Below are 17,336 nucleotides of genomic sequence, written 5' to 3'. Positions count from 1 at the left end.
CAAGAGTCCTGAGCTCCATGTATAGTGCAAAGGCGCCGTGAAGGTTCTGCGATTGTTCTGAATTTGCGAGGTGTTGATACCATGGGAAAACTCGCAGGTAATAAGTCTCAGAGAGGATGGAATATCGTTAATAAGAAGTTTCTGCAGCTTCGTCGTTGCTAGCAAGACGCTCAAGAAGGAGTTGTGACCACCAAGCAGATTCGCAGATTCTTCAAGGACTTGAAGCACTTGACAGCTGTTGACGTAACTGTGAATTCGGTATGTGTGCATCGACACGTTGGATGTGATTGTGCGGTATTGTTCTATGATGTGTGCAGCTTTGACGATGTCAACAAAGACTGAAATGGCTTGACAAGTGCTGAGAAGACTCCATTGTACATTCATGATACATGCGAATGCTTAACGTTGAGGAGAAAGATTTCCAAAATGCAATTTAGGAAGATTGATGGGAAAGGTATGTCATTTCTCTAAAGCAGCGTTGTCGACAACGGAGGACGGGTGTATACTAAGATAGCAGAGCAGGACCCCTGTCTCGGCTCCGTCCTCCCACAAATTTTTACAATCTGACCAATCCCGACTGAACAAAACAGAAGCACTAAACAAAGCAAACCAATCTTGACGTTATTCACGTCTCTCAAAAACCGAAGAAACAAGTACACGGCCTCTCGATCTTCAATTGGTCGTAATACAGCTAAGTTCTATCCTAAAGTAAGTATTTTTGAGTCCCTTCTCCTTTCCGCAGCACAAATGAGGAATTGTACACAACTGTGCAAGAAGAATACTTCTCCTTCTGTCCTTTCTGTCATTATTCGCAGTCTGCTGTCCGCTCATCGGAGGAGATAAGGACGTGCCGGCTGACCTTTTGGGCACGCTTTCAGACAGGAGGTTCCGCTCTTGAAGCCATTAGCGAACCACGACAAAAACACGACCCAGATTTCAAGACAACCTTCTCTACTTTCCGGGAACTTAACAGCTTATCATCATTTGTTCAACCTTTGAACAGTGCTGCTTTTGAATCTGTTGTCTCCTCATAGACGGTTGACAAGTACGCTCAGAGTCTCTTCAAAGAGATCCAGATATCGTCAAAAAAGAGCTTTCGCGTTCCACGCATAAAACTTTCATCCTCCTACCCGATCCAGAAAGCAGGAAGAATCAAAAATGTGGCGAGGCAACAACAACTACAAGAACAACAATCACCGGGCTAGGAGACCGGCTGACAGAGGTGGGAAACGAGCAGGATCAGTTGCACCCAGGTCATTCGGCACAATACCACCCACAAATACAACATCTGCCTCTACCAACAATATCAACGCTCGTCAAACGGCGACTGCACCGGGCCATAATGGACTCAGCGGCAATAGTCGAGAAGATTGGGGTTTAATGGGAGATACCCGACCACCAACTCCTTCGGAAGGGCGTGCCCAGGTAAGAAACACGCAACATTAAATAACAAACGAATACTGACAAGCAAAAAGTACTACCATCGCGCTGGCCCTATTGAGCAGCAACGTACCCGAACATACGACAACGGCACTGCGCTTACATTTGGCCCCGATGTATGTTTCATGCAAACAATACTTCTCAAACACAACTAACAGAAGACAACAGGATCCTATCCCAGAACCAGTACCGGGTGCCGCATTTGATGATCAGTTTAGACAGGTCGATAGCGCTATCCGAGACCTACAAGTTAGCAATTCACATGGCCCACGGCCCAGTTCTACTAGCAACGCCCCTTACCAGAACTTTCGTACCTCGACGCTCGATCCTAAAACGATGCTAGCATACCGTTACCCTAACGGCGTTGTGTACCAATTCGTACCCAGTAGGAATGCTTCCGTAGAGGTTATACCACATGTTCGTAGTCTGGTACGGCACTTGTCAGAACAACCAGGAACTGCCCATCCAGGGGATTCTACAGACACTCGTTTTGGTGAGAACCGACCAAATCAAATGTCACAAGATATCCTGGCAACTTCTGGGAGCCACGAGGCTATCCAGCAGGGTACAAATGTCGCTCAAGGTTCTGACGACATAGAAGGTCCAATCCACGAGTCACGTGGTACTTTCTATATCGTTCGTCCGGTTCCGGGGTTCCACCGCCTCTCAGTCCTCCGAATGTCGCAAGCCGATCTTACAGCATACAAAACTACCCTGGCAGATCCTATAGATACGACCGACTCAGCACTGACCCCAATGTCCCAAATATGGTACGGGACATTGGTGGCGAACTCTATGAGATCGAGGGATACGAGCGCGGATCCATGCAAGATGCCCACCCAAATGTCCCAAGTGACATTCAGAACTTTGGAGGCTACCAGGCTCTTACGACTGGATATGGCCTTCTCAATTACCAATCAAATGTCGCAAACCAGAGCCAGCACTTTGGAAACCACTCATATCCAGAATACGGAGCCGCCCCTCCCCCACCCACTCCAAACACCATTTTCAATGTCCCCACGACATTTGAGGACATTGAAGAGCCGCGAGGTCGTACGATCGAGCGAGATGCCGGATACCTGCGCCACCACCGACGAACAGCCCAGAGGGGCAATGTCCTCTGGGGACAGGAGCTGGATGAACGTAACATTGCAGATAGGGCTCGAGGAGAAGGTATCTTAGGTGGAGATATCGACAGTGGAGAGATCCGGACATTCCTCCAATTCCAGGTACCATCAGAGCGACGAAATACCAATGAGCAAAAAGGCTTCACCACACCACGCGCCCTCTCCCCTCCACAATTTCGTGTCACAGAACCATCTCCGATCGCAATGCCAGAAAATGCTACAAGACAACTGGAAGCCATGCAGACATCCGGTCGTTCTTCAGCGCCTCCCGCACCCATCATAGCCATTCCGGGTGGCTACTTCGTTACACCATTGTACCAAGCGCTATATGCGCAAGATACCCTCCGAAGATCCTCGCTGCCAGCGGCCGAGGGACGAGCAAGTAGTGTGGACAGCAACGGCGAAAATCGGATTTTTGGTGAGTTGGCAGGGACCGTTCGTGCACCGAGCCAGGAGGGCAAGGGACGCAAGCTGTGGAAGAAGGACTTCGGCTCAGAGGATGGTGACAAGAATGCTGATAAGGATCCAGAGGAGTGATTGTAATGAAAGTACCAGTGTGTTATGGAGACATGGCAACTACCATGATTTGGCCTTGCTATGGAGCTGGGATGTCGGATTAGTATGTACTGATTATACCACGAGAGCGAGACTGCATTTCAAGGGCTTTGCTCAACCCATTTGAATGTCCTTACGCCGTTATGACAATAGAATAGCAATATAAATGCCACTGGCATACAGATATCACTGCTCTGAATATAAATGTCGCTATGAGATTCCATGACATTGTGACCAGAGTTGCGAAACGCGGGGATGAGGTGACGTTGAATTTTGAGGCTACTGTAGTGGTGGGGGAAGGTCACCTTACAGCGCGTTTCACACGCGTTCTGTAGCCGAGATCTCCCAACTTCAACAACCCTACAACACCATGAGATTCAAGACCTCCGTACGGAATATCCAGACTTTCACGAGTACGTAGGAATTATTCAAGAGTGAATTACAGCTAACACTACCTAGAGCTCACTGCTTCGCTTTCCTCCTTAGGAAAGGTAGCATGGGTACGTCTGGACAATGATGCCGTACGCTTCACAATCATCCCAGAGACAGGCACGCAAGTATGGGCGTGAGTACTTCTATTCTTCTCACAACAGACACGATACTAAACTTCTAACAGCTCCCTTTCAATCGACTCCATCTTCGAAGACTACACCATCCAATCCGCCGCCCCCAACAACACAATCAACCTCGAGCTGCCCCTCACACCCCTCCACCGCGCCCTCAAATCCGCCATAAACGCCACTTCCGCCTCCATACGACTCACCAAGAAAGACGGCGTGCCAGTCCTCTCCCTCACAATCATCACCAACACCATCAGCAGTGGCCACAGCGGGCACGGCTTCCTCAATGGACCTGGCTCCAGCGACCCCTTCGGCGATAATGCGTTTCGGGAGGAGAGTCTGGACGCGGGTATGGGACGCGACAGAGAGACGATTGTGACGCAGGATATTCCCATTCGAGTCCTGACGGCGGATAGTGTGGAGGGGATTCATGAGCCTAGAGTGCGCGAGTCGGATGCGCATATCATCCTCCCGTCGCTGATCCAGCTGAAAGCTATTTCGGACCGGTTCACGAAATTGGCGATGGCCACGACGAATGGGCGGACTTCCACTGCCGCGCCAAAGTTGGAACTAGCTGCTAATATGCATGGGAGTTTGAAGTTGAGCATTGCGACTGATGCGCTGAATATCTCGAGTGTGTGGACGGGATTGACTAATCCGGAGCTGGATCCGAGACAGGTAGAAGATGGGGCGGATTTGGATGAGCATCCGAGTATGAAGTTGAAAGCTGCTGGGCCGGATGCGTGGTCGACGGTTAGGATTGATGGGAGGGACTGGGGAAAAGTGCTGAGTGTTGGGAGACTTGGTGGACGGGTCATTGCTTGTGAGTTTTTCTCTTTCTTCATTTCATTTTGAACTCTTGATCCTGATTCTAACTTAATCTAGGTTTCTCTGATGAGCATGCCCTGATTCTCTACGTGTATCTGTCAAACTACGATGGAGCTGACGAGTCTGTCCTGACTGTGAGTCCCCATTGCAGAACCGTTGAAATCCTGCTAAATTTGGCAGTATTACATCTCATCCTTCAGCGTATGATTCCATGAGGGAACCTGTTTTTTTTAAGCGACGGTGTTTGGGAGTTTGATACCTCTTGGCTTGGCTGGGATTTAGCTAGATCGAAATAGTCGAGTGACATCGCAGCTTGATATGTTGGCTGAACTAGTGCAAACAGTTCTCATATCTATTCTCTATCTACTATGAACCTAGATATGCCCTCCTTGGACATCCATTCACCTTACATTATTGCAGGCTCTACGACAGTTTACGGCTGCAACACGACGCCTGTGGTCGGTCTGGCATTTGTAACTTTGGGACACAACAGTAGTAAGGATCATGGCTCTGATGACGATTTCATAATGCACCGTGTTATATGATGCTCTGAATTTATGCGGGTATATATGTCCTCTCCTTCCATTACCCCACTCACCACACACTCGTTTTCTCCTCATCTGCCATTAACCCACACACTCCTTCAGCCTCCGAAATCCATTCTCAACGCAATAGTCGGTTCCCTCCCTCCATCTTCATCGACCACCTTCCCAGACTCCTGGCTCTGCCTCCCCTTCAAAATCACACTCTCCATGAATCCTTTCTGCTCCGTGCTCATCCCACCAACCACGCCTCTAAAGGCAGTCTGGTCACTACCCGCCAGATCCAGAAGTCTAGCACTCGTCTCCTTGTACACATTCTCGCCCTCGCTATTAGCTCTTGCAAGGAGCGTCGGCACGACGACAGACATTGCGACAGCTTTTTGAGTGCTGGGGAGGGTAGTGGTGTATATTGTCAGGGCGTGTGTTACGAGAGCGCGAGCGTTCTCCGGGTCTTCGTTGTTGGTGTTTGTGGTGAAGGATATTAGACGGGGAAGGAGGTAGCGGGATATACTCTGGTCTGCAGGCGTTTTGGGATTCTGTAGGAGGAGCGTGCGGATACAGCCTGCGGCTACTTTGGCAGTCTGTCTGGTGTCAGTCGCTGATATCTGTAAAAAAAATGTAGTAGGAAGACTTACCATGCGATCACTTAGACAGTCTATCAGTTCGTCTAAGTACCGTGTGACCAATGGCTCACTGGCTGACATATAGTTTACGCCGCTGGTGAGAAGAACCGTAGACGCTAGGAGGGTGTTTTTCACACATGGGAGAGACGATTCTGACTCGCGCTTCTGGGCATGGAGGTAGATGGACAAGAAGCGTTTGAGACATCCTTGTACTTGGACGACATTGGCATCTGGTTTGTCTTTCTTTGTCTTTGGGGAAATACTTGACATGAAACGTTTGAGGATCGGAAGCGATTGAGGTACAACTACAGCTTGGCAACTTGCTGTTCCAAGGATGGTAGCGAAAATGTGGATGATGCATGCATGCAAGTCGGTCTTGATAATTGATGGAAAGACCTCCGCTGCATCGACCAAGGCGTTCAGAGATGTGCGGATAAGACTGACGGCTTCATCCGTCAGCTGATGTCGAGCTGCTTGCTTTGCCTCAATAAGGTTTGGCAAGAGACCGGCTAGGACGAGTACAATAATACGAGTCAACTCAAAGAGCTGCTCAATATCTTCGGACAAGTCATCGCTCTCTTTAGCATCCGCCTTCGTTGCCGACGGATGTGCTATACACAGCCCTCTGGCAATCTGTACAATGACACCCTGAACATCCAAGCCCTCTGTGAGGACAAGCCGATCAAGTAGGTCCATCGTCTCCGAGAAAATAGCTTCACGATAGATAGCATGTCCCGAGACACTTGGATGTAGGATCTTCTTGAGAGCTTGCAGTATCTCCAAGGTCTGTTCTTTCGTAGCTAGAGCATCGCTTCCAGGTCGAGCAACAAGCGCCTCGAAAGCAATCCCGAAAAGGACAAAGAAGAAAGCGACTGGCTCGTCCCTATAATTGATATCGCTTCCCTTCGAGTGGCCATTGGTTGTCGGTGCATCCGTCTCTTTGCCATCAAGAGCATCGAAGACAAACTCGCTGTCTTGCTCGATGAGACTCGCGATTGCATCCACTAATTTAAGCCAGGACTCTTGGTAGAATTTGAGCAGTGTCTCGCGATTCAAGGCGGAGTAAATCGTGTCCAAACTTCCCGAAAGAGACGGCGGACCGAGGCTCATGCTGATATCTGGCTCGAATCGAAGGCGAGCGAATTCTCTTAGAGACGCAAGCCAGAGAGGCGTTAATGTACCAATGTATGGTTTCAGCACATCGACTAAGTATCGCTGCTCGGTGCTAGCAACTTGGAGTTCAGCCCAGCCAGAGAAGACAGCCATCTTCACCATGACTTGGGCGTTGGAGCTAAGACCCTTCAAATCTCCGATAGACTGGACCTCGGACTCAGTAGAGAAGTTCTCGAGTGCTGTAACCAAAGTCTTGAGTATGCGACCCATTCGGTCGACATCTGTGACAATACCTGTGGCAATGAAAGCAGCACAAACGTTGACTGCTTCCGATGCTAGCTCTGGGGAGGAATCAGCAGCAAAGGCGGGAGTAAGAGCGGAACTGATTTGGGCTTGATATTGCTCCAGGAGTGGCGCTTCGGCAAAGTCAGGATCAGGTGTTTTGCCGAACATCTTGAGTACGGCATCAATGATTTTCAGTCCCCAGACTCGCAGCTCGACCACATTTGAGGTAGAGGCTGAGAAGGCCATGCGAATAACATCTGCAATCCTTCGTTGTAATGCCAGTTCCGCTGCGGTAGGTTCTTCTGCGTCAGGTGGAGTGGCTTTGCTGACTATGGCGAACATCTCAGCCAAACAGCTCATGGCGAAGGTACGGACTTGCCATCTCAACGGTTCTTGCCCGGATGCTGCAGAATTGGCTCCGTCATCTTTCGCACCGCCACCAGACGCAGCGAAACCCGCAACTTCTTCGTCCTGGAGGTCAGGCATTCCACTGGCCTTAGCCGACGGAGCAGCAGCCTCTGCAGCTTTAGGACGGGTCATTGTCAGGACTGTTTGGCATCTCTGCAGCCATCTTGCGGTTTCAGTGAGGCACGACTGCCTCAGCCAGTTCCTGATCACATTTCTGATCCCATCATGGTTTGGAGCCGAGTCCAGAGCCAACCACAACTGGTCCTCGAACCCGGATTCTGCAGCTTTGACCACATCTTCAGAGTTACGCTTCATTAGATTATAGAGACCATCGACCGCAATGTCTCTGAGATCTGGATAGTCGGAGCTGAGGTCTTTCTGAAGAAGTACCACATAGTCTATGAAAACCATGTGGCCAGGTGCATATAAAGCTAGATGCTCGAGGCATCGCAGACTGCCACCTTGAATCAAGGCGCTGTCCTCTTCCTGGAATTGTCCGACAAGAGTCAGAATCAATTCTCTGGGTTTGCTCATGTCCTGCAGATCTGGGCCAAGCACATTGACCAGAGAGTCTACACATCGTGCAATCACAACTGTCGTCGACAGTTCCAATTCCAGATTCGAAGTCACAGCCGATGCAACTTCCTGATTATGGGTATCTCCAACATAAAGTTGGCCGACCATCCCAAGGGTACTTGTAACATATCCCGAGAAGTTGAGTCCTGCAGAATCTGCAACCCCAGACAGTGCAGCAAGCGCCCAGAAGTGTACAGTTGGGTGCGGATCATTACACAGAGACATTAGGATGCCAAGAATGGTCTTGAGATGGAAGCCAGCAGCCATGCTCCCAACCTGGGCATGAATTGCTCCTAAGGCCATAGCACACCCGGCTCTCGCACTTGGCTCACGATTCCCAACGATGGTGTCAACCAAGTACTTGATCTCACCATTCGTGAACGAATTTCCGGAACTATTGCAGAGTCTCGCTAGAGCCTCATACCCTATACATCGAATGTATTGGTCTGGATGAATGACGAATGAATGAAGGATCTCCTGCATAAGTTTCTCCACAGCAGGATTTGTGAGGTCGCCTGAAGGTGATTGCGTCTCTTTGACAGCGACTTTGAGAGTGCTGAAAAGTGCAGTTGCAACATTGACATTCATTGCTGCTTTGCGGCCAGGATCTCGTTGTAAGGATCCAGCAGAGAGAAACGTCGCTACTTGCTCCAGGATGCTCTCTTGGATCTTGGGCGGCGTTAGTGGGAATGCTATGGCGAATAGCTTGATGGCAATATTGACGACTTCAGTGGCTGGCGGATCTGGCATAGCATCAACCTTTCCAAGATCGCCCAAATACAGAGCTAGCGAGTCGTGTTCGAGTGAGCTACAGATCGGAGAAAGTAACACTTTCGAAATGGCACTGTCAGAGCCACTCTCCTTCATCCAGTCATCCTGAGTGTTGCTCTCATGCTGGCCAGCCAAGCTTTGAACCTTGAAGCCCCTTACGAGACCAGTTACACCAAAACCACAATTATCTCCAACATCCCAGACAGTTTCGAAGTTGCCAGCAGAGCTAGCAATTGAAGTGCTCAGAGAACTTGGAGTGTAGTTTTCGGGATCCGCGAAGAATGATACGGCAAGGGTAAGTAGATTAGACTGCAGCAGTGCCTCACTCCCACCCGCCGGACTGAGATTGACCAATTTCGCATAGCATTGAAGCACGCGCCGTTGTACCATGAGGTCTAAATCATGAAGTTGCAACGATGGGAAGAGCCGCTGACTGATGTCTTCAGAAGTTTTCTTTGATGGAAGACTTCTAAGGAACGCAGTCGTGTTTTGTAACATAGCTGCTATACGCTTTGAAACATCCACGGTCAACAGCCTGCTGTTGAACTGAAGAAATGCGAGGATGGAGCCCAGAGCACACTCTCGCACATGAGTGAGAAAGGAAGATTCGAGGTAACTCCGCTGAGAAGTGTTATCCTTCGCAAGTGGCTTGGGGAGAGCATTCTTCCATAAAAGAAGTAGTTGCGAAAGATGAATCTTGACGAAGTTTGGTCCCAGTGACATCAGCCCGCCTATCAAAATCCAAGCAACTTGGATTTGAGTACTAGAGATCCGTAGCTCTGATTTACTTGATGACTTCAGAAGTCCTGTGGCGAGCGAGAGAACTCGACTGTTGACATCGACAGATCCGTAAAGGGGCTGCAGAGGAGCTGTGCTAATCATCGCAGACAGGCCATTTGCATATCCAACGCATCGCCGTGGAGAATTTCTGCCCGTAGTGAGAAGTGTCAATTCCCGATTTACGCTATTCATGCAGACTGTGAGACAAGGCAGTAGCTGCTGAGGACATGCAAGTGTAAAAGTCCGCAAGCAGTAAGATGTGTAAACTTGAACAGTGTAGCTCGGATGCTGGAGGACTTGCAACAAGCCATCTCGACAGCTATCCGAAAATGCATTTGAAGCAGATCCAAGTGTCTTGATCAACGATGCAAGTGCACTTAGAACCGCAATCAGAGAATGCTTCCCAGGTTCCGCCCGCTCCTTGATGACTTGAGGATAATTCTTGAGCACATCGTTAATCAGAGCTTTCGCAGCATCTATTTGGCCAGGCTCTCCAAGAATGGAGTTCCCAATAACTTCTTCCAGGATGATCTGAACAAATCGACGTGTAATTAGAAGTCGGTATCGGTTGGTGGTGATATTCGGGTGGCTCAAAACGTCAATCGTCAAACTGTCCACAACTTTCATGTACATCGTCTCCACAGTCCTCTCGCTCAAGCTCTTAAAGATGCGGGCGTAGCACACTGCTATCCCAGCCCGCGCCTTATTGCTAGTTGAGCTCTTAATGTAGAAGGTTGACAGCTGCCTGAGGATTTCAGGTAATGTAAGAACCAGAATTTGGCTCTTTTTTGGCCCCGGACTCTCAGGCCGTTGGATTTCTTCGTCATCGTCCAACTTCTTGGTATTTACTCGTTTGATCTTCTTGATCTTGGGAATTTGGCTTTCATGTGCTGGGTCGTCCGATTGACTCTTTACCATAGCTTCAGCAAGACACTCGGCCGCAGCTTGTCGTACCAAGGGACTTGAGGAATCGATTGTCTTGAAAAGTGTTGATTTAAGATTGTCGAAGTCGCTTGAGTTGTCAAAATACGGAGAGCATTTCGAGAAAAGTCTCAAACAGTGGCAAGCCGCAACCTGGACTAGAGCAGCCTTGTCGGTGGATGCATGGGTCCTGGCTTGCTTCCAAACGTCCCTTGCAATACTATCATCGATGCTCCCCTCAATCATTTTCACCACCTTTCCCAGAGCTTTGAAAATAGCAGCTCTCAATCCAGCATTGTTGGCCGCAGGCTTTAACAGCTTTAGGAGAGCAGAACAGGCCAAAGGATGCAAGCCAATTGCGCTATCACCTGCTCCAGCAAAGACATCCCCCAGACAATAAACAGCCGCATGTTTAGTCCGTAAATCAGCTTCTGTCTTCGCCTTTCCACTACTGATAACATTGACCAGATCATTGATAGATTCAAACAATAGTTTCCTGTCTCCTTTTCCGAGAATATGTGCAAAACACCTCCCCAAATTATTCCTTATAACTCTCGTAGGCGGCGGGGCGGCCAGATTGAGGATTTGCATAAGCTCTTTCTTGAGGTACAGCTGCTGAGCCGTACAGTCGTCTGGCTCCAGGCTTTCGACATGCTTGGTGAGGCTCGAGACGAAAGTTAAGAGGTAGATGTCTTGCTGTTCGGAGGGGAGGGCTTGGAGCTTCTTGATATCGAGTTCGGGGTTGGATGATGGCTCGCGTGGCGGCGGGGGAGCTTCGCCAGAGCCATTGTGAGAGCTCGGGCGGGAAGTTGAGGACATTGACACGTCGAGGAGAGGAGGGAGAGAGCTGATGGACGTGTATATTTGGTGGAAGATGTATTGCTATCTGGGTCTCCTTTTTGGGAGGTCGAGGCTCAACTCGCTGTCTACCCTACCCCAGACAAGGCCACTTGATTATCTTGCGCCTGCGCTCCACAAATCAGGGGTCGTTGTTGAGCTCCATCGGCAAAGCCCCGGGCGAACTGTTATTTCTGGAGCTCTAAATACTGTACTGGACTTCCAAGCATTAGTCCTTTAATTGCACAACACATCGTTTCATACAACTGATCTATTAATATGGCTTCAACTTCCAGAAATCTCCGCCCGTTGGTGCGCCAAAAAGACTTTATATGCTCCAAATGCCTCTTCTCAACTACCTCATCAATTCAATCAGGTCATAGCAGATGGTCCAAGATCAAACACGACAAAGGCGCCGTGGATGCAAAGAAGAACGTCCAACGCTCTCAATTCTCGCGCGAGATCGCACTGGCATCAAAATGTACACCTGCCAGTTTTCTCCAGATCAGATCAATGGACTGACCTCAATTGCAGTATGGGGACCAGATGTCAATAGCAATTACCGGCTAGCTTCAATCCTGGCAGCCGCAAAGAAAGGTACTTAACGGTACACACCTCTAGTACGGATCTTGGAGAAAACTGACAACTTACAGCTGGATTCCCTAAGGCATTGTTAGAAGGTGCTGTTGCGCGTGGCCAGGGCAAATCGGCAAGTGGCGCAACGCTCGAAAGTATCACTCTCGAAGTCATCGTACCGCCGACAGTCGCATTCATGATCGAAAGCGAGACGGATAATCGTGCAAGGACGCTCATGGATCTGCGGTATATTGTCAAAAGACATGGTGGTAGTGTGACGCCCACGGGGTATCTATTCCAAAAGAAAGGACGAATTGCATTCGAGGCGGACCAGACGAAATGTGTCGATGATGTGTTGGATGATGCCATTGAAGCTGGCGCGGAAGATGTTGAGGCCGACGAGGACGGAAGTATCGTTGTCTGGACGGAACCTAGTAAGACGACTGCTGCTGCGGAAGCTTTGCTGAAAAGTCATGGCTTGAAGGTGGAGAGTGCGGATATCTTATGGGATGCCAACGAGGATACGAAGGTTCCGCTAGAGTCCGAAGATGCGGTAACAGCACTGTCGGCATTCATTGCGGAACTGAGGGAGAATTCGAATGTGCAGGGTGTGTATGCCAATGTTGCCCAGGGAAGTCTGGCAGATGATGTTTGGGAAGAGTTGCAAGATAAATTAGACTCATAGATGGGTTAGACAGGAGTAAGATACCCATGGATGGGGAGCCAGATAGATGTATATATGATTTGGGTTTTACAGAAGATGTACATTTGTAGGATACTGTACAAAGACAATGATGATGCTCATGCCCCTCTGTCGTTGTCTCCGGGATTGCGGTGTTTCCGGGCCATTCCAACGCCATCAATGCAAACGCCTTGTTCATGCTTAAATGATACTTTTCAGCACAAGCCCGTAGTCTCGTAATCTCACAAAGCCTCTCGCCAGGCCAACCTCTGCTAGATATCCCGCCAGCTATCCATGCCACATGCTGAATCGTTTCAATATTCCCATTCCCATGTTCCATCTCCCTCAAGAATCATTTCCCTCCGCACTCCCATTCCGCCCCTGTCCTTGAGCCTCCTGCTCCAATCTCTTACTCCTCAAATACATCCTCCTCTGCCTCAACCTCTCCAACTCGCTATGAATCTCCTCCTTGTCAAACGGGATCCTATTCGTTTGCTCCGGCTTTGGCCAGAAATCTGGGACCGCAAAACGCTTGTCGAGGTTGGTACCGTAGTAGTACATTATAGCAATTGGGAACATGATGTACATGCCAAACTGGTGGTCGAATTGTTAACTTAATTATTCTTTACCAGATCCGAAATGGTAGGGATGGTGGGGAAACTTGGTTACCTTAAAGACTTCGAGATTGGGGCCCCCCATTTTGAAGATGTACAGACGTGTGTAATCCTGATTGTGGGAAAATCGAGCTATTTTGTTGTTGCCAGGCGGGATTTGGACGTCCGCCCCAATGGTGGTTTGATATCGAAATTGATGCCTCACCTGACAAGGCTGCCCATTACAAAATTCATCCTTTGGACGCCACCCCTGTCAGCTTTAAATCCAGGCCGAGGCTCAATCGGCTCAAGCTTCGAAGGTCCATTACCCCACAGTCTTGCTTACGCCCCTGTTTACTTACATCTCCATATGTTTTTCTCAATTCACAACGTTCATAAGAGTTGAACTTGGAAAGTCATTTTTCCCTGGTAGCTTACTTTAAATTTTGTTTACTAGTACAACTTCACGATGTCCTCCTCAGAGTCCTCACCAATATCCCTCGAGCTTAGAGGCAAGATTGCCGTGATTACTATCGACAAACAGCATAAACTCAATGCTTTGACACAGGATGAATATTATGAAATCGCTAGATATATGAGAGAGGTTGCGGCCAATGATGATATTACCGTTACGGTTTTGACTGCAAAAGGTATGCTCATTGCGACCTTCCACGGATTTCAATTGCTGATACTTCTCCAGGACGATACTTCTCAGCGTAAGCCCACCCATGGGAAGCTCTCAACTAGGTAAAAAGTTTGTCTACTGACAATCCCCAGCGGTGCCGACGTGAGCATATCCCGCGAGCTCCCAGAAGGAACAGATATCGGCAAGCACTGGCTCCGGACATTCGTCTCGAACAACCTCAACATCACCCACGCTTTCTACACGCATCCCAAAATTCTCATTACAGCTCTCAATGGGCCAGCAGTAGGAATATCAGCCGCTCTGATCGCTTTCTCTGATTTCATCTACTGCGTGCCATCCACATTCCTTCTCACACCATTCTCGTCTCTTGGTTTAGTAGCTGAAGGTGGCGCATCCAGAGCTTTCGTACAGCGTCTGGGCATAAGCAAAGCCAACGAAGCTTTGATTATGAGTAAAAGAATCCCGGCGGAAGAGCTTTTGCAAGTTGGATTCGTGAATAAGATATTCGATTGTGGCAAGGGCGAGGATGAGAAGTTCAGGCAGTTGGTGTTCGAGGAGATTGAGAACCGGTTAGGAGATCATTTAATCGGCTCGAGTTTGACGAAGATCAAGGCGCTGATCAGGAAGCCTGAGACGGATTTGATGGATGCACAGGGTGTGGCGGAAGTATTTGCTGGACTGGAAAGGTTCACGGCTGGGATACCACAGAAAGAATTCCAAAAGGTCGCCAGTGGGCAGAAGAGACATAAGCTGTAAAAATTTTAGAAGCTTTCCTGTAGAATGATTGATTCTCCACACCTTGCGTATAACGCACCTGAAAAAGTGAAGCTTTGTGGCTTGCTAACCAAAAGCAATAGCCCTCCTAACAAGCAAGCCTGTATCATGCCCCACGTATGAACGCCAAACCTTCCAGACGCCCGCAATGCCATCAAACGAATACTTATTTCTCCTCATCCTGCGCCGCCTTCTCCGCTGCAGCTTTCAGTCTCTCCTCCTGCTTCTTCCAATGGCTTCCCTCTTCGTAGGTCTTGCTGATTCCCAGCGCGCTTCTAAATCGATCATCCTGCTTGATCTTCGCCTCTGCCAACTCATGAACCTGGTGCATCTTGAGTCCTTTCTTCGCTGGGCCACTTCCCCTCTCACTCTCTTTCAGTAACTTCTTTCGTAGTGCATCAGCCTGCTCCTCGATTTCGTCTTCATGAACTCTATTGAAGAACTAAGTATCAGCTCCTGTCCGAGACACAGTGGTCCAGCAAAGAGGCAGCAAGATAACATACCCTTCGTCCTCTAATAAGTCACGCAGCTCGAAGACTTTTACCTCAATCTCGCGCTTCCGATCATGCTCCAAGATATCCTTGTCTGGCTGCCGCTGACGGTGCTTCAGACTGTCGAGGTCGGTCGAATATGGCTTTCCTTGATCGCGAGGTTTGAGATGCGCCAGGTTGCGCTGAACGTAACCGGACGTACCGCTACCTCTGGGGGTAGAGAGACCGACGTTTGAAGACATGGCTTTATGTTATTCTTGGGGACAGTCAAATGCGTTTCTTGTATTGTTGAGAGCTGGAAGTGGAATGATTACTTGTGGTTACTTACTGGTAATGCTGAGCAACAGAATTCAGGTCGCTGGAAAGGCGGTCTAGCACTAGCGTGGCAGAATAATTCCAGGTGCGTGGAAATTGCCCCTCCATGCTTCCAAATGTGACTCAATATTTGCATTACAAACAATTTATTCCGCTCTTTCTCCTCAAATTCCTCTCTGTTCTTGAAAAATTCTAACGACTCGAAATATTCTTCTTGGTCGGATCTCAAATATGCCAGCGTTAGAGTCAACAAATGGTCCTCGACAGGACCCGGAACCCCTCACAAAACTTCCATTCGAACCAGTCACCAAATCACATATCCTGCACTGTTCCTACGATTACTGGCATCCAAAGTAGAATAATTCCTCCAAGACTATGCGCCTTTGCTAACGACTCTAGGTACCGCACATCAGCCCTGAAATCTCGCATCATTCCCCTCTCCCCGGCCTTCCTCTCCTACCTTCGCGAAGACGGCATCGTCCTCCCTAGCGAAACACCCACCTTTCCACCTCCCTCAACATACAATGATAACAGCACGAGCTCCGACTGGGACGATGATCCCATCCCGGACCCTTCCCTCGCATTCTCCTCAATACACCAACAGATCATCACCACAATCTCCGAACTAGGCGGACTCGTCGCCCCAAAACTCAACTGGTCCGCACCGAAAGACGCAACATGGATCAGCATGAAGAAGAACAGCATGGAATGCGCCACGCCAAATGACATCTATCTCCTCCTCAAATCCTCCGACTTCATAACCCACGACCTCGAACACGCCTTTGACGATTGCGAAGACGACGACTCTATCAAACAAGAAGATATCCCCTACGTGCTCGTCCTCCGCAAATGGTTCAAAGTAAACCCTTCCTGCGAATTCCGGTGTTTCGTAAAAGACAGACGCATAATCGGAATCTGCCAACGCGATCTCAACCATTTCGACTTCCTATTCCCGATGCGAGACCGGTTACGAGACACAATAATGGCATATTTTGACAATACACTGAAAGATACCTTTCCAGACAACAGTTTTGTCTTCGATATCTACCTCCCAGAACCCTACGACAAAGTACGGTTGGTAGACATAAATCCCTGGGCGCCACGTACCGACCCGCTACTCTTCTCCTGGCTCGAACTCCTCACCATGCCACTTCCCACGCCCCTCCTCGGGATCCCCGACTCTTCAGAAAACCCAGCACTTCCACCATCGAGCAGCGACGAAGATACATCACACGAAGACGAGGATGTCGAAGAAGTAGTGTGGAAACCCGAGATGCGGCTAGTGCGCAAAGACGATCCAGAGGCATACAGTTTTGCGAGTCCGCAGTATAGCGCGCATAAGCTGCCGAGAGATGTTGTAGACGCGAGTCTGGGCGGTCAGAGTAGCATGCGGGAGTTTGCGGAGAACTGGAAGGGGATGATGGAGGGTGGGGTTGAGATGCAGAGGCCGGGGGAGGAAAGTGATAGTGATGAAGGAGGGGAGGAAGAACTGGCTAGAGGGGTGCAGGATTGTAGATCAGGTACTGATTAAACAGCTACAAATGTATAGAAGGAAGATTATACTCGATATGACATCAATCAAGCATAGCATGTGAAGCGCCACATGAAATAGTGAATCAACACAGTCCTTAAACGGCCTAAATGTTCCTCGCTTACAGCACTCAAGCGAGCCCCTTTTCTTTCCAATGTCAACAACGAAAATCACATGGGTAAGCGAAAGCGAGCATCAATCTTACCACGAGGAAAGAAATGAATCATTATCAACTTTGCTCATTAAAATACGTATCTATTCGTTGATAACGTCTTGTGTTGATTAAGTTCTGCCTCTGCATCCCAGCGAAAAGAATATCAGAACCCTGATGCTGGGAGGTGCTGGCCACGACACTAGCTCGG

The 17,336-nt window shown here is 49.1% G+C and overlaps 8 protein-coding genes across 8 annotated transcripts; 5 read left to right on the top strand and 3 right to left on the bottom strand.

The window, feature by feature from the left end:
* Positions 1 to 1,158: 1,158 nt before the first annotated feature.
* ONS95_012970 (uncharacterized protein) lies at positions 1,159 to 3,104 on the top strand (the record flags this gene model as incomplete). Its single annotated transcript, XM_058506595.1, has 4 exons — positions 1,159 to 1,425; positions 1,476 to 1,556; positions 1,609 to 2,093; positions 2,162 to 3,104. 4 exons carry the CDS (start codon positions 1,159 to 1,161, stop codon positions 3,102 to 3,104), a joined length of 1,776 nt encoding a protein of 591 aa, XP_058357325.1.
* Positions 3,105 to 3,464: 360 nt separating this feature from the next.
* On the top strand, positions 3,465 to 4,785 carry ONS95_012969 (uncharacterized protein). Its single transcript, XM_058506594.1, has 5 exons — positions 3,465 to 3,535; positions 3,582 to 3,687; positions 3,739 to 4,505; positions 4,568 to 4,644; positions 4,691 to 4,785. The coding sequence occupies exons 1-5, from the start codon at positions 3,493 to 3,495 to the stop codon at positions 4,715 to 4,717; spliced, it is 1,020 nt and encodes a 339-aa protein (XP_058357324.1). The 5' UTR covers positions 3,465 to 3,492; the 3' UTR covers positions 4,718 to 4,785.
* Positions 4,786 to 5,153: 368 nt separating this feature from the next.
* ONS95_012968 (uncharacterized protein) lies at positions 5,154 to 11,348 on the bottom strand (the record flags this gene model as incomplete). The annotated part of the gene is made up of 2 exons (XM_058506593.1): positions 5,154 to 5,633; positions 5,688 to 11,348. 2 exons carry the CDS (start codon positions 11,346 to 11,348, stop codon positions 5,154 to 5,156), a joined length of 6,141 nt encoding a protein of 2,046 aa, XP_058357323.1.
* Positions 11,349 to 11,588: 240 nt separating this feature from the next.
* Positions 11,589 to 13,384, top strand: ONS95_012967 (uncharacterized protein). Its single transcript, XM_058506592.1, has 3 exons — positions 11,589 to 11,847; positions 11,901 to 11,963; positions 12,020 to 13,384. The coding sequence occupies exons 1-3, from the start codon at positions 11,646 to 11,648 to the stop codon at positions 12,625 to 12,627; spliced, it is 873 nt and encodes a 290-aa protein (XP_058357321.1). The 5' UTR covers positions 11,589 to 11,645; the 3' UTR covers positions 12,628 to 13,384.
* ONS95_012966 (uncharacterized protein) lies at positions 12,970 to 13,323 on the bottom strand (the record flags this gene model as incomplete). The annotated part of the gene is made up of 2 exons (XM_058506591.1): positions 12,970 to 13,218; positions 13,294 to 13,323. 2 exons carry the CDS (start codon positions 13,321 to 13,323, stop codon positions 12,970 to 12,972), a joined length of 279 nt encoding a protein of 92 aa, XP_058357322.1.
* Positions 13,385 to 13,508: 124 nt separating the features above from the next.
* Positions 13,509 to 14,619, top strand: ONS95_012965 (uncharacterized protein; the record flags this gene model as incomplete). Its single annotated transcript, XM_058506590.1, has 3 exons — positions 13,509 to 13,867; positions 13,918 to 13,933; positions 13,995 to 14,619. The coding sequence occupies exons 1-3, from the start codon at positions 13,687 to 13,689 to the stop codon at positions 14,617 to 14,619; spliced, it is 822 nt and encodes a 273-aa protein (XP_058357320.1). The 5' UTR covers positions 13,509 to 13,686.
* Positions 14,620 to 14,803: 184 nt separating this feature from the next.
* CWC21 (RNA-splicing factor) lies at positions 14,804 to 15,370 on the bottom strand (the record flags this gene model as incomplete). Its single annotated transcript, XM_058506589.1, has 2 exons — positions 14,804 to 15,068; positions 15,141 to 15,370. The coding sequence occupies 2 exons, from the start codon at positions 15,368 to 15,370 to the stop codon at positions 14,804 to 14,806; spliced, it is 495 nt and encodes a 164-aa protein (XP_058357319.1).
* A 196-nt stretch (positions 15,371 to 15,566) lies between these two features.
* ONS95_012963 (uncharacterized protein) lies at positions 15,567 to 17,071 on the top strand. Its single transcript, XM_058506588.1, has 2 exons — positions 15,567 to 15,796; positions 15,843 to 17,071. Exons 1-2 carry the CDS (start codon positions 15,675 to 15,677, stop codon positions 16,972 to 16,974), a joined length of 1,254 nt encoding a protein of 417 aa, XP_058357318.1. The 5' UTR covers positions 15,567 to 15,674; the 3' UTR covers positions 16,975 to 17,071.
* The last annotated feature ends 265 nt before the right edge of the window (positions 17,072 to 17,336 follow it).

The sequence above is a fragment of the Cadophora gregata genome (genome assembly GCF_030347475.1).
Source record: "Cadophora gregata isolate MNR1 chromosome Unknown scaffold_7, whole genome shotgun sequence".
Classification (NCBI taxonomy): Eukaryota; Fungi; Ascomycota; class Leotiomycetes; order Helotiales; family Ploettnerulaceae; genus Cadophora; species Cadophora gregata.
This window is presented reverse-complemented; position numbering and strand designations above follow the sequence as displayed.